A 15168-nucleotide genomic window follows, 5' to 3' on the forward strand; every position below is an offset into this window, starting at 1 on the left:
GAAAGTTGGTTGTCAGAAAATTGAAAGGAAAAGGGGAAATTTTGGTGAGAAAGTGAAAAATATGGGACTCATTGTTCTTAAAAACTGTTTAAAAATTCAGAAAAAGCTTAGAAAATTCTAAACGACTCCAAAGTTTTTAACTTTTTAATTCATTATTTGTTTACTTATTTAGGTATTACATTACTAATAAATGCTAATATATTCTACATTAAAAATAAGCTCAAGCATTGGTCTGAACCATTAAAGCACTTTCCATCTGCTATGTTTTGTTCAAGGAAGCATAAAAATTTAGCAAGCAAATTTGTTGCAAGATCCTTTGAAATTAGACCTGGTATAAGATTGTTTTAAGTCAAGTAGGTGATGAGTCTAATTCCACTCCATTAGTCAAACTCTTGTCGCTATTGAAGGGGTGATCTCTTTCATAATTCAAAATAGTTAGTTTCCAAAATCAAATTCTTACATTTTGGCGATCATAAGTTGCCAGAGTTTTGGGACAACATTTCTATAAGAAGGTAATGTCATTTCTGTGAGTCAAAATAGTTTGGCTGGTTTGGAAGGCAGAAGAAAATGCAATTTTTTAGTACACAGAGGAAATGGTAGGAAAAGTGTTAGCATCTGAAAAATAGCACAGATCTAGCAAAAGAGGATAATAGAAACTCAAACAAAGCTGAATAAGCAAATATTGCTTAGAACTATTTGCAAGTATACTTCATAAAGGATGAAGCCATCATGCCACTGGAAAATGTAGTATGGTCTTCTCCATTTTGACAGATTCCCCACCTATGAGCACCATGTACCTTTGAGTGCTTTACACAATAATAACATGAAAAGATAAAAGGAATAATGTTTATGTATATATGTATACTTTATATACTGGCAAATTTTCAAAATAGACCTTATTAGAAATTTATTTTTAAGAAACGACATCTTTGAAATTTAATTGTCATTTTCGACCTAGTTCCCTTCAGCCATCTATCTAGCTGAAACTGGGTCGAAAATGGTAATCAAAGTTCGAAAACTTTACGGTATTTAAAATATCGTAAAATTTAGTGTTTGATTAGCAACACTAATGAAAAATGACCCAAACTTCACGGGATTTTAGCATCACTGTTTAAATACTAAACTTCATGGGATTTTAAGTCTCGTGAAGTTTTCGAACTTTAATTGCTATTTTTGACTCAGCTTTAACCAGGTGGCTGAAACTAGGTCGAAAATGCAATTAAATTTCAAAGGGGTCATTTTTAATAATAAATTCCTAATAGGGCCTATTTTGAAAATTTGTCCTCTATATTGACTATTTTGAGAAAGCAGTTCTTAAGAGCGAACATTTTCACTTCCAGGACTTCAACGTGTACATTATTAACACAAACTAAATCATTAAAACTAGTTATATTCAAGTGTTTTTAATATTTTTTATCATTATTCGCAAACTATACATTTTATCTCAGCAAAATATATCCATAATATTTGAAATGAACAAAAATATTGAAAAGTCTTTAGTACTAATACATTTTATGTCTAATGTTTTTTAGCAAGATATAATTGCTACCATACATTCTCATTCACCATAAACTTCCAATACTATTAAGTTTTGCAATGTTTTTTTTTTTTGTTTCGGAGTCTGGTACATAAATTCTCTCCTTTGCTTGACAATATCATACCTCAGTCTAGGAAAAACAAGACCAGGGGATTATAAAAAAGGGAACAAGAAAAAGAGAAAAAATAGAAAAAGGAAAACAAAGGAAACCTTAGAAGATTTGATTGGAGATGTTGGCTGCTTTTCCCACTGTCAAGCTCGACAAGCTCTACGAGAGCTCCTTCACTTGCGTAGCTGTCCTCAGGTCTGGTAGGGTTTAGGGATTTCCATGGGAGCTTGAATCAAGCTGGTCCAATCTAGAATCTGTTGGATTTAATCTAATAAATCTATTTGTGGGCACATATGATTAATCAATGTGTATTGCTATCTTTCAGGATAACCCACTAAAGTGATCAATTAAGTTGGGTTAATTTGGTATTTAAATAAGTCATGGGGTTATATGTGCAGATACCAGGTTGTAATTGTAATTTATTGAGGGGCTAAATTACAAAAGTACAACATCTATAAATAAGGGGTTATGGTCCCTAACCTAGGGTAACATTCTCTAATTCTCTTCACCCCATCTAAGAGAGAAATTCGGCTAAGAGAGAACCCTAAGGTTAGAAGATCAAAACCCATCTCAAGATTAAGCAATGGATTCAGGTATAAGCTTCCGCTCTTTTAGATCCTTGTTAATCTCTTTGAATTAATCATGGCTATATAGTTTTAGATCTCAAGATTAATGATGTAGATCTAACAAGTGGTATCAGAGCCACCTTGATTAATTCTTAGGGATTTAAGTTTTATTGGGTTTTTTGATCTTAAATCTCTAGTTAAAGATTCAATTTTTGGGTTCGGATGAACAGTAATGTTCGGTGAACAGTAGCGAAAATTTTTTTGTTCGGGTGAACAGTAAAGTATTTTTTCGGATGAACAGTAACTGAAAAATCGCCGGTGAACAGTAACTTTTGGGAATTGTTAATCTCTTTGAATTAATCATGGCTATATAGTTTTAGATCTCAAGATTAATGATGTAGATCTAACAGAATCTTGTTTGTAATCGGGATAATTTGATATCTTAAATTATTTGATTCCTAACTTTTTTTTCTTAGGTCTTTTCCACCGTTGGCGAAGAAGTATGTTCTGCAAATGTTTTTTATTGATTCGCCGGTTACGGCTAAGTTTATGGAAGAGTGGGTGCTAGCAGATGGATATTCTAAGCACAGAGTGGCGATTGATATGTTACTTCAACTGAGGGTTTTTATTGAGTTGAATGACGGGTAAATTCTATTATACTATTAGAATTGTTTTGCTTTTGGAGTTCAACTCAACAATGTCTCAATGGTTTGATATTTTAAAATTAACAAACATTATGGCTGCAACCTAATGGCTCTCTGATATTTATTTTGTTCCTTCAATTAACAAATTTTTATTCTGTAGTAGAAAAGTTGCTAATTTCAAACTTTTGGGTTGTATGTATTCGTGAAGTTGATGTCAATCACGTTCATCTCCCAAACATTCTTCTATTTTGTGCAGTAACTAGATATTGAATTGTTACACTGAAAAACACAGAAGCACAAGACTCGAGTTATTTAAAGAAAAACATGAACGTAGCTTCTCATGTTGAGAATTATTGTTTTGAGGGTCAAACTGTTTGTTTCAAGGATGCTTGAATTGTCAATAATTCATGCGTCTTAAGTATTTTTCTTAGAAAAACATCGCTAGAAAACAATCTCGAGAATCCACCTTGATGACTTCGTTACTTGCGATGCACTCATGCAAATCTTAAGTGTGAAAATTAGCCCATATAAACCTCTTTGTTTTCATTTTAGTCTAANAGAACTGCAAATCTCAAATTCAAATATGTACTATGATGTGTTTGCTTTGAGAAGCGTTCATTCTTCCAAATAAACTTATAAATGAAGGGGTCATGAATCCGCTATAAGCATTGATTTTGAATAAAGGATTAAAATCTTGAATTTGCTTTCGACCTTATTCTTGTATTCTTGTTTTGTTTTCACTTATCCTATTGATCTCAATTAGCCAATTTCTGTTGTCCCTGACAGGACTATGTCAATAGAATGCCAAGATCCATTTTGGCATGAATTCTATATCTGTTATCTAGGACTTTATTTCTGCCAAAGAATGTTATTACACCATTCTCACCCATGGTTCTGCTTTCCAATGTTTATGGTCATCCATTTGCACCTACCACATACTATTTCCTGTTTTTGGCGTTGTGAAGTTGTATTTTGCTAATTATATGAAGATAATGTTCAGTGACTTCAGTCTACATTGGAAGTCCTAAGAATAACATCACAATATTATCTCTATGACAATTTCTTGTGAACATTACAACAGTAGATGCAGGATCCAGCTTCTAGGTATTCAATTCTTTATAACTCATATATCTGAGATTACAGGTTTCAAAAATGTTTATCTATTTGTTTATAAATGTACATTCTTTCTTACTAGCCAAATGCTGAAAGTATATTTATCCTTCACGTACTATTCCTTCACAAGTTAAGGAGTATGTATTCACTGGAAAAAGAAATGGAAGATCTCATTGTCTATATCATATTTATGTAGTCCTGTAATTGAAGAATATGAAAATGTGAAGATGAACACGTAGGTTCCGATAGATGACTGACAAATGTAACAAGCCAGGTTCATGCAACTAGTGCATTGTATGATGTCAGCTTTGTGTATGATACTCTATAATCTGATCAATAGGTTCCTGCAACATGTCTTGTATGCTGCAACTGGATGCATACTATTTCTTAGGGTTCTTTTCCTATGATATTAAGTTTCTTCTCATCTCATTCCTAAACCTTTTCATTACTGCTTCTGTTTTTGTTTGGCACATATTTTGTTACATTGCTGTTTTGGATTTCAGAAGATTATGTAATTTTCTTTCTAAATAACTGAGGGAGGTGTGTCTAAAGTTTTTCTTTTGTACTAAAGTATATCATTGTCGTATGAACAGAAGAAAAGAGAAAAGTTACAAGATGAATCCAAAATTTCAGAGCAATATGCAGAAATACTTGGTCCACGGGTAAGTTCTATTATTCATTCCTCACGTCTCCACTTTAGCTAGTTGAAATTAATTGCATATTACTGGTGCTTCTTGATGCTGAAATGTCAGACAATATATAGCTTGGGGACCTGGGGTACATAAAGTACTTGAAAATTTGAAGTATCTAATGTGTTTGCTTAGGAAGGAATGATTTACATCTTAATCAGTCTCTCTGGTGTAGATCTTTAATAGTTTTTAGTCTTATGTTTTCGGATTACTAATACTGTTCTTGGGGAAGATGATTATTCACTCAATCATAGTGCGCAACAGGCAACACTATGCATATAGCTTTTGAATGTCAAACATTAGTGACCGAGAAAATATACCTAAAAGAATTCCTCGTGGTGTTTATATATTTTCTTGTCATACTTTAAGGTCATGTATGAAAACATCTGCTTCTTTCCATTGGAAGAAACTACAATAGATTTTCATAATTTTGTTGTCTTCTTGATTTATTGGAAGCTACCCTCTTGTTCCTTTCAGTTCCTCTTTTGTTTTTTTTTTTTGTGTGTGTGTGGGAAGACTAGTTATAGCATGAGCAGCATTTGTATCCGAGACCTTCTGCATGGATTTCATTGTCGTACAATGTCAATTACAATTGGTGTATTCTTTTAGAAGATCTTTTTTTTTTCTTTGTTTCTTTTTCCTCTTTGTGGATCGAGTTTAAAATATCTTTTGTCTTTCTTTTTCCTCTTGTCGTTGTTAGAGTAGGAATTTTGAATGGTGAGCATTGTCACTGCATATGTTTCTTATGTAGCTAAAGCACCCCCAGAAATCTATTATTGAGCAAAATTCATAACTAGCTGTAAATAGTTGGACAAGCTTGGTTGTTATGTAGTTTTTCTTATTAAACTAGTGAAAGAACCAATGCACACATGTTGACCCGGACAGATGGGAACATCTTGGATGCATCTGTGCATCATATAGTTTCAGAAGTTGCTGCCTATTGAAGTTGATTTTGACCTTCATGTTGATGAAAACATGATTTTATCCCTTGAGATATTAAATTCTGCCTATTGAAGTTGATTTTGACCTTCATGTTGATGAAAACATGATTTTATCCCTTGAGATATTAAATTCCATAGTGCAAATATTTTGACCTTCATGTTGATGAAAACATGATTTTATCCCTTGAGATATTAAATTCCATAGTGCAAATCAGTCTTTAAGCTTTTCATTTGGAATTACCTCTCTGATTTGCTGCAGCAAAAGCTATGCACTTTATTTTGGCCCCTTCATGCGCAGTTTATTCTGTACAAACCAGTAGAATCAGTGTAGTCCTTGAAAACATATGGTTGCACACTTGGATTGGCTCAGTCCAAATTCTGCTGCTTGTACTGCTGAAATTGAGCCTGCCATGTCAGTGCGTGCGGATCACCCAAATTCTTGTAGAAACAACCCCCACTCTCCTTTACATTATATACTATTTAATGCAAAGAATCACTTAACAAAATGTCAAGGGATTTTTGGAACTTATACAAGAATAACTTAATTCCTTAACCATATCTGATTAATTCTGATTTTCATACTAGCCAAAATACTTAAGCACTCTAAATGACACTAATAAATTTTGACTAATATTAACCACAAGAAGACTCCAAAGAAGCATTGGAATAAATTTAGTATATGAGTCTACCATCAATGAGCACGGTATTGGAACATTTACAGCATTCATATCAAGAGAATCATTTACTTCTATTTCTTTATGTTATTGCAGTGCAACTCTACCTAGAGAACCAATGTCCTCTAGTATTACAGGGAGATTGCCTAGCTTGGAGGAGCTAGAGTCCTATGCCCTTGAGCAATGGGAGGTTCTCTCTCTGTCCCTCCCTGTACTTTTCTTATATATTACTTGCTAAGGATGTCACTATGTCCAATGGTTTTGCATCTTATTCTCTATTCCAAGTTATATGGTTTGGACCATCTGCTTCATATTTTATGTTCCTAAGGATAATAGTGTTCTTTCACCTTGGGGTAGACCAGTGTTTCTTGTTGCAACTCATAAGCTCAGCTCAAGCAGAGAGGTTAACAAATTTCAGCTCCTCTATGCTGCGAGTTTTTCAGCGAGGTCTTTTTAGTTCAAGGTTCTCTGCTTCTAAGTTTCCTTATTCAAGTTGGCGGATTCTCGGCATATAGATATTTAATACGTAAACATTCATGAAACATTTATAAGTGTTGATTCCATGCAGGGAAAATGAAGCTGCGACGCTAATTAAGTATGGTTTTCAGTTCCTGGTTTGTTTCTATTAAAACTTCATTAATAAGTTAGTTATTCACCTTGATATTACCTTATGGTTGTTTCTTTAAACAGCTGATGGAAACCAACGCCCAACTGTGGTACATAGTAGGGGAGTATATCTCATCTTCTGAGGTAAGAAGTTCTAGCACTCATTCCATAGCTTTCAGCAAGATTAGCATATTTCTTGTTGTTACACGTGCCCATCGATGATCAAGGACTTGATACTTTTATAAAATTTTATAAAGCTTTTGTTGTGTCCATATCTAACTCCATTTTGAGGGGAAGACACAGTTGATGCTCTATCTATCTATGCACATCTTATACACATGCATTTATGTTGGTCCAATGTACCTATGTATGCACACACGTATAACTATTCATGCATTAATTAATTTATACATACATATATACATGTATGGACGTATGCATGCTTACATTTATGTGACTGTTTGTGTGCATGTGTAATGTACTTTTTCTATATTCTAATGTTTTGGTTTTTGCTCATTGTTTGAAGGATTGTGGCGTGGACCCCACAGATCTGATATCGTTTCTTCTTGAGCTTAGTTTTCATACCATGGGCAAGGTATTGACTGTATGTGCTTTTCATTATGAAGTTACTTCATGTTATATACATATATAATGTATTCATTTCTCAATGATAGTTGCAAGCTGTTTTTGTTATTCGGAATTTAATTTTCTCCATTTGTGTTGATCTGCATTCATGATTCATGTAGACTAAATGAGCAAAATTGACCCGCGCGTTTCCGTGGAATTAGGGTGAAAATTGTCAAAAGAACAATGGTTTAAGCATTTGATTTTAAAAAAATTCTCATACCAAATCATTTAAAAGAAAAAAATTGATCTGATGGTGTACTTTAAGTTGTTAGATTTAAGTCAATAGGATTAGAACTTTAGATTTATAAGCAAAATCTCTTCTGGAAGTAAGTGAGTTTAAAACTAAATAGGGATAAATTTTTTAGTTTTTAGGGATAAAATGGCATTGCTACATTAGCGTGAAGAAAGTCTCAAGAATTAACGGTTAGAGAATTTGGTTTAAAAATAAACTAATTTTTAAACCACTCAAAAAGTATAGCAAGTTACAGCAGAAAAAAATAATAACTTTCAGCATGTATCAGAATGCTAAAATACAAAGCCGGTTTAGAAATTAGTCTGGTGGGGTATTTCTAGTTGTAATATTGATTTTGATAAGTAGATGGTTTTGGAAATAAAGGATGGCAAACTTTAAGTACATGAGCCAAAATTCTTTTTGGAAGTAGATGGATTTAAAATAAATGGGGATAAATTTTTTGGAAGTAGGGTTTCTGGGTCTAGGACCATTACTAATTGATTTCCCTACGCCAATCTTTTCAAGTATCTATTCGTTGTCTATATCTATCAGAGCTGCCTAGCCATGGAGCTTGGGCTATTTATTCATTATTATTCTTAAAGTCCCTCTGACCAATTGCACCACAACTCCAAAATTGTGGTGAGAGTTGAGGGTTATATTTTTATATTCTAACATGCACCCGTAGGTTGAGCGCCCTATTTATAGGCTAAAACCTGTACTCACAGCGGTGTCAATTTTTTTAGAAAATCCATGACCAGTGAGATTTGAAATTAGGTTGTTTTGATACCATCCTAAAGTCCCTCTAACCAATTGCACCGCAAATTGTGGTGAGAGTTGAGAGTTATATTTTCATATTTCAACAATTATATTAGGTACAATGTCAATTTCTAGTGCATGTGACCTTATCGACAAGTGATCTCTTATATTTCTCTCCAGGAGATCAAATTTTAGAAGGTGATATTAAAATTTTGAAAAACTTTTTTCGTCCTCTCTGAAAAAAATTCTTTATATACATTGTCCTATTTGTTGATAATAGATGTATTAATGGGCCAATAACCTAGACAGTACTCCTACTATTAATCAAGCTAATGACTAGCTTATGTAGTTGCTTTTTTACCAATCTACCCAACGTCGAGACCTGACTAATGATCAGGCTAAGTAAGGACTGAACTAATGACGTTGGCTTCTCAGTGGAAGCCCATTAACATATCTATTAGGGCTTAGAGATTCACGTCCTTGAGGAAATTTTCATTGAGATGACTTGTAGTAGTATGACTCATACTCAGGAGAAATCTTACATAGATACTGTATTATTATTATTATTATTTTTGATATCAGGCATATCTGTTTCCTTGTGTGCTGTAGTTTACTTAAGCTGGTCGCTGATGCTTTTGAATATGTTTTAGGCATATAACTTGAGTACGTTGACTGATGTGCAAAGAAATGCTATAAAAGATCTTGCAAGCCTGGGATTAGTGAAACTTCAACAGGTCAACATTGTTTATCTTTTCTTGTTTTGTTATTCAGCAAATGAAGACTCAGAAGTTCAAGCCTTTCCAATTTTTCAGGGAAGAAAAGAAAGCTGGTTTATACCTACTAAATTAGCTACTACTCCTTCAGTTAGCTTGTCAGACAAGTCAGCACGAAAGCAGGTTCGCATCTTGCATTTCTGAAAGGCCTCAAGCATGTCATTTAAAAGATCTACACAGATCTGTGATTAAGTGCTGACGTGGTCCTAAATCATTATGGACGTTTTAAGGACAAGTTTTGAGTATTATTTATACCTCTGCCGCCAACCCCATTGAAAGCTGTATTTTTTAGTTGCTCATACTTAATAAATGCCTTTAATCTAGTCTATCTACGACCTGAACATCAGAACATTATTCTGGTCCTAGATCAATAGAGAAACTTGTGTGTAGATGTAACATAAGTTATGCATGTTATACTAAACAACAGCAACGGCGGTTGTCTACACACACTCATCTGATATAAGTGCCAATTCCATTCTTATGTTGAACAGTTACATTTATAAAGAAGAGGATTTGCAACTGTACGGATATAAATCTTTACTATGTTTCATGAGAATGTTTATGTTGTGATGACAACTAATGTAGTAACCCTACTATAATCTAGCCTTGTCTGAATATCAACCATAAGTTAATCTATTTCATTTGTTATTATCTGGGGAAGTGGCAGGCGAACAAGAAATTTCATATCGTCTTTATGAGCCTATGTACATGTTAAGTTATTTTTTCTCATCTTCAATACAGATGCTGTTGCCTCTCCATAATTTTGTTACTCATTTTCACTTTGTTTGTTTGTTTCTTATTGTTGCAAATCTACTTCAAGCATCGTGGACAAAGTATATAAAATATGATGCTTAAATAATCATCTTGAAACCTGCAGGGATATGTAGTGGTGGAAACAAATTTCAAAATATATGCTTACTCGACATCAAAACTGCATTATGAGATTTTGCGATTGTTCTCAAGGTAAAATTTATCTAGTATAATTGCAATGAATACATTTATGTACTTGCCTTCAAACGACCGTTTGACTGCTTTGTTGGATTGGTTGTTAGTAAAAAGAATCACTGTTTTATCCGGCAAAACCATTTTTAGACTTAAAAAAGTATAAATGCACATTTGACTTGTCGATTTTGTGCATTATTGATTGATAAATTGGATTTCCTCGTGCAAGAGCAGTTGAGTGTAAATTTAGCAACCGTCAGCAAGTAGGAATCCTAGTACATCAAGGTGGTTGAATTATAGACATAAATTGTGCCATAATGACAAATATCCCCAACGACTTATCCTCTTAGTTAATAGCTGTAAAGCTAAGATCATTTGTTTTTTTTTCTTTGGACAAATTGCACAGTTATCCCTCCTGAGGTTTCTGGGGGTCCCGAAGTTTATTTTCAACACTTACCTTCACTGTTTCCATCAGTTGCATTTGCCCTCCAAGGCTTCTTTCTGTTAACTTCCTCTTTGAAAACAGCCATGTATTACTATTGATGACTAAATTTCCCTTGAATGCTCCGTTTCTCCTTTTGTATCATATCTGGGTAGACTCGAAGTGACCCCAACACTCATTTCCCCCTAATTATCTTATAGTTTAGTGTACAATGCATGCTAATATAGATGATATATTCATATTGTACTTTATTAGAATATGAGTCACCAAAATTACAAAGCCTTATTCAAACTATGGAAGTCATTAGTTTGATTTTTCTATCAATAAATCTGTATTTTATGTACAAACTGTAACACACTAAAATTTGCAGAAATAGATAAGTTAAATTGATAAAATAAGGTCTACTAAATCATCAAATAGAGAGTTTCACACATATTGCATACTGAATATATCATCCATATTAGCAGGTCACGTGTTAGATTTCTGTTTCCATTTGGCATGTCTTCAAACAGAAGTCTATATAAACGACAATTTTTTATATATCTCCCAGTGATAAAACAACATCTTGCCTACAATCTCCTGAGAACTATAGTGTAGAATATGTATCATTATTTATGTTATCATATGTGGTTGGTCTTTGATCCCTATTCCGAGGTACAACATTCTGCCATCTGTCTTAACCTAAATCAAGTAACACGAGAAACTATTCGATGATCATCATTTACAAAACTTGATATGATAATTTTTCCCTTAGGGATGCATGTGCAGACATTGACTAGTATTTGGACAAACTGTAACTGATACTGTTTGTGCCGCAGGATAGAGTATCGACTTCCAAACCTTATTGCTGGATCTATAACAAAAGAAAGTGTAGACAATGCTTTTGAGAAGGGAATTACTTCTGAACAGGTAAGATTTGTATTTTACACTTAAGTTCTGTTATCTATCAGAGGACATGGTGTATTGCTCAAATTTATTCCTTAATTCTTCCTCCCCATGATTTGGTGCCTTCGGCTTTTCGTTGTAAATTTCTTTCAGCCATCAGTTCTTAATGTTATTTTCTGGAACTAATAAAATCTTATGGATAATGGCACTCTTGCAAGAATGAGTAGAGATTTTTTTCTTTCCTCCCCTGAAGTCGTCCCTTATCAAATATATATTCTTAACTTTGTTCTTGCAGATTATTTCTTACCTTCAGCAGAATGCACATCCTCGAGTTGCTGAGAAGACAACGGCGGTTCCAGAAAATGTTACAGATATGGTGATGAAAGAATCACAAACCTTATTTTGTGAAAACTTATAAATAAACCTCCTTATAAGTAAATCTCCTTTGTAAGAGGGCAAAATAGTCTGTTACCAAAGAACTAGTAAACCTCCTTATGAGGAACAAAAAAATAAGTTGGAAGTAAAATTAGTCGAAGGGAAAAACAAAACAAAACTTAATGAGTCAAAATAAAATAAGAGTTCCCAAACACGTTCTTAGAGCATCTCCAACCCAACTCCAAAAACCCAAAATGGAGCAAAAACCGCGTCAAATCTTCCTCCAACCGGACTGCAAATTCAGCGCCATTTTGATGAGGTGCTATAGTGTTGCGCCAGATTTGGTGCAGCACCGTAGATATGGAGATTTTGGTTTTTCCCAAGTTTACCCTTATAGTTTGTTATAACAAATCAAATATTCCAACTATATCCCATTTTATAGTTTGTAAATAAAATGAATATTCTTTTTGGTGTAAAATTTATTTCTGTTTTCAAGGGTAGTTATAGAAGCTGTTTTCATTTTCTTTATCCCAATTATCCCCAATGGCCTCCTCCTCCTAGCTTCATGCCTGTCGATCCTGCAATAAACTTCGTATCTAAAATTTTCCAGTTTTTGATCTGATTCTTCCTCCACCGCTAGACGTGTCCTCTCATTCCTTCAATCAAACCCATCATCTCTTTTTAACTTTCATTACCCCCATCTAGTAGTTTACTTTTTTTTTGTCCATCTGTTTTCTAGATTTCATTTCCTGATTGTGATGAGTAAAAAGAAACTAGTGGGTTCTAATCAATCAACACAGAAAGAACTATGAAACTTTTTCTCTTTCGATCATCTTAAATTAAGCCCCTTTAACCATTACATCAAAATTCTAAAGTTTTCGTGAGGCTGGAGAATACTGTTTTATATTCTAACATGCCCCAGTAGGTTGTGCACCTTTTTTTATGAGCCGAAATCTGGACTCACGCAGTGCTATCAATTTTTAGAAAATCTACTTTAAATTCGTGGCCGGTGAGACTTGAACTAGGTTGCTTTTATGCCATTTGAAATTAAGTCTCTCTAACCATTACACCAAAACTCTTTAAGTTTTGGCCAGGGTTGAGAGTTATTGTTTTATATTCTAATAGATGAGCTTAATTAAAAAATTAAGAAGAATTTAAAACTTAAGAAAACGATTTTAAAATCATAAGAGTTTAGAAAGAAATGGGTTCAATCATCGACGGAATTTTGATGTCTTGAACCAAATTCTCAATGGTTATTTTCTGGTGGGCATAATCATTTGATTTTGCAAACTTGCTATAAACGATAGAAAATAGGAGGCTTGAAGCAATGGGGACGGAAGTGTTGACAAAATTATTTCCCTAAATTAATTAAAAAACTACTTATTGGAGTACGAAGCAATATCGAAGAAATGCTCATTATATACTCTATAGTTAACTGCAGATAGACACCTCTAGTATCACAGTTTAGGGATTACTACCCTTGAGTCATAGTAAGTTCAAGACAGTGATGCACCTTGGGGTATATCTGCAATTAAGCCTATAGCTAATAAATTAACAGTTACATGATATATTATCTAACTGCAGATCAGATTTTGGGAAGCAGACCGAAATAGGGTTGGTATTACCCCATGTCATCCTTATGAAGATTTCCCATCCAAGGTGGTGTTCTTTGTTAGTTTTCTCCCTCTCTTGTTTGTGCAAGTTCTCTTTTCCTTAAGAACACTGGTTTGGATTATTACATGCGCAGGACGTATTTGAAGCAGCCTGCGACTTTGCAAGGGAGCTTGATGGCTTGTTGTGGGAAGATTCAAAGAAGACGAGGTTGGTTGTTAATGAAGAGCTACACCAAGATATGCAGGATTTTCTCAGGCGTCAAGAAGTAACAACATCGAAAACGTCGACATCTAAATTGACACCACGACCAAAATTTTGAGTCTATCCGGTGACGTTGATGATCTTTAGCACAAAGCCTGGTTCTAAGTTGATGAAGCTCCCTGAAACCTTCAGGGTTTCATAATTATTGAATACTGTTTTGTCCAAATTATAAAGAGCCGTGAAAGATTTATGTATAGCTAAGTATGCTGGAGAAATTGCTGGAGAGGTATACATGTGTATTTTGAGAGCTCTTTGGCTTCCTTGGCGAACACTGAGGCACATTTACAAAGATTAACTGCTGCTGTTTGAATTACTGTCTTCACATTGCACAGGAAGAAGTACAATTTTCTCTTTGAATTAGTCCTATTTTTCTCACTTGCGTTGAAGTTTCATTTTCACCAGACCCGTACAATATATTTTCAGCTACTTCTTCCTTTTAATCTTTTCTCCTTGCTTGCTGCCACGAAACTGCTACGGGGCTCCTAACTCTAAACTCCCCACAAACCCAAACGATCTCCCCAAAGGAAAACCCGCTTCCTTTACCCCCATCAAACCTCACTCTGTAACTCAACTTCTCCCCAGTCTCTCTAAACGCCAGAACCCTCGGCTCCACTCTCATCTCCACCCCCTCCGGCTCCTTCACTCTCACCTCGTACTCACATTTTGCCGGTCCAACGTTCATCGCCGTCCTCGTCATCGTCACCGTCGCGTTCCCCTTCCGACCGTCGAAAAGCACTGAAAACGATGGGTAGTTCAGTTCTCTGTCCCGCGCCCCGCTGCTGCTGCTGCAACTGTAATTTTGTCTAGCCACTGTCATCAACTGCTGAGATGTGTAGCTCATGCTGCAGAGGTAGTTTAAATAGTCGTCTGGCGCAATGTCGTAGACCAGTCCCGGATTTGACGCTTTCTCAGGGTCGACGTGACCTGATCCAATGGCGAACGGGGTGGCAGGGGTCGACGAGCTTATGTCGAGGATTGAGGCGTTTCGGTTGTCGATAGAACGAGCTGTGGTCATTAAGGCTGATTTTATTGCGGCCGGGGACCAGTCTTTGTGTGCGGCCTTTAGCAGTGCGGCGAGCCCGCTGACGTGCGGGCAGGACATCGATGTGCCGGAGATGATGTTGAAATTGCTTCTTCGACGGTCGGTTTGGAGAAGCGACGGGCTCGTCGATGGCGGCCATGCCGCGAGTATGCTCATCCCCGGTGTGGTCACATCAGGTTTTATGATGTCGGGGGCGACTGAGCTTGGGCCTCTCGATGAGAATGCGGCGATCATTGGCGCTGGTTCGCCATAGATTGTACCGAGAAATGTGATCTTAGCGGTAGGATTTTTCGTTGTCGCGATGTAGCTTTTGATGGCTTTGGTGGCCGAGGCGCCAACC

The 15168-nt window shown here is 35.3% G+C and overlaps 2 protein-coding genes across 2 annotated transcripts in view; one reads left to right on the forward strand and one right to left on the reverse strand.

Annotated features, from left to right (window-relative positions):
- LOC109826468 (RNA polymerase II transcription factor B subunit 2-like) lies at positions 1768 to 14146 on the forward strand. The gene is made up of 15 exons (XM_020393497.1): positions 1768 to 1841; positions 2689 to 2856; positions 4563 to 4631; positions 6370 to 6463; positions 6636 to 6736; positions 6842 to 6887; positions 6964 to 7023; positions 7406 to 7474; positions 9145 to 9228; positions 9307 to 9390; positions 10145 to 10230; positions 11470 to 11560; positions 11832 to 11912; positions 13496 to 13570; positions 13659 to 14146. Exons 1-15 carry the CDS (start codon positions 1768 to 1770, stop codon positions 13842 to 13844), a joined length of 1368 nt encoding a protein of 455 aa, XP_020249086.1. The 3' UTR covers positions 13845 to 14146.
- Positions 14068 to 15168, reverse strand: part of LOC109826469 (subtilisin-like protease SBT1.1) — a 2960-nt gene continuing 1859 nt past the window's right edge. The window contains 1 exon segment of the mRNA XM_020393498.1: positions 14068 to 15168. This exon segment is cut by the window's right edge and continues 3 nt beyond it. Coding sequence (XP_020249087.1) covers positions 14223 to 15168 — 946 coding nt within the window. The 3' untranslated portion in view covers positions 14068 to 14222.

The sequence above is a fragment of the Asparagus officinalis genome, chromosome 10, assembly GCF_001876935.1.
Source record: "Asparagus officinalis chromosome 10, Aspof.V1, whole genome shotgun sequence".
Classification (NCBI taxonomy): domain Eukaryota; kingdom Viridiplantae; phylum Streptophyta; class Magnoliopsida; order Asparagales; family Asparagaceae; genus Asparagus; species Asparagus officinalis.

Bases quoted from the DNA above. Each gene is read 5' to 3' on its own strand.
- LOC109826468 (XM_020393497.1), top strand. From the start codon at position 1,768: ATGTTGGCTGCTTTTCCCACTGTCAAGCTCGACAAGCTCTACGAGAGC. The intron at 9,229-9,306 runs GTCAACATTGTT...CCAATTTTTCAG, and splicing joins GATTAGTGAAACTTCAACAG to GGAAGAAAAGAAAGCTGGTT. The intron at 11,561-11,831 runs GTAAGATTTGTA...TTGTTCTTGCAG, and splicing joins AGGGAATTACTTCTGAACAG to ATTATTTCTTACCTTCAGCA.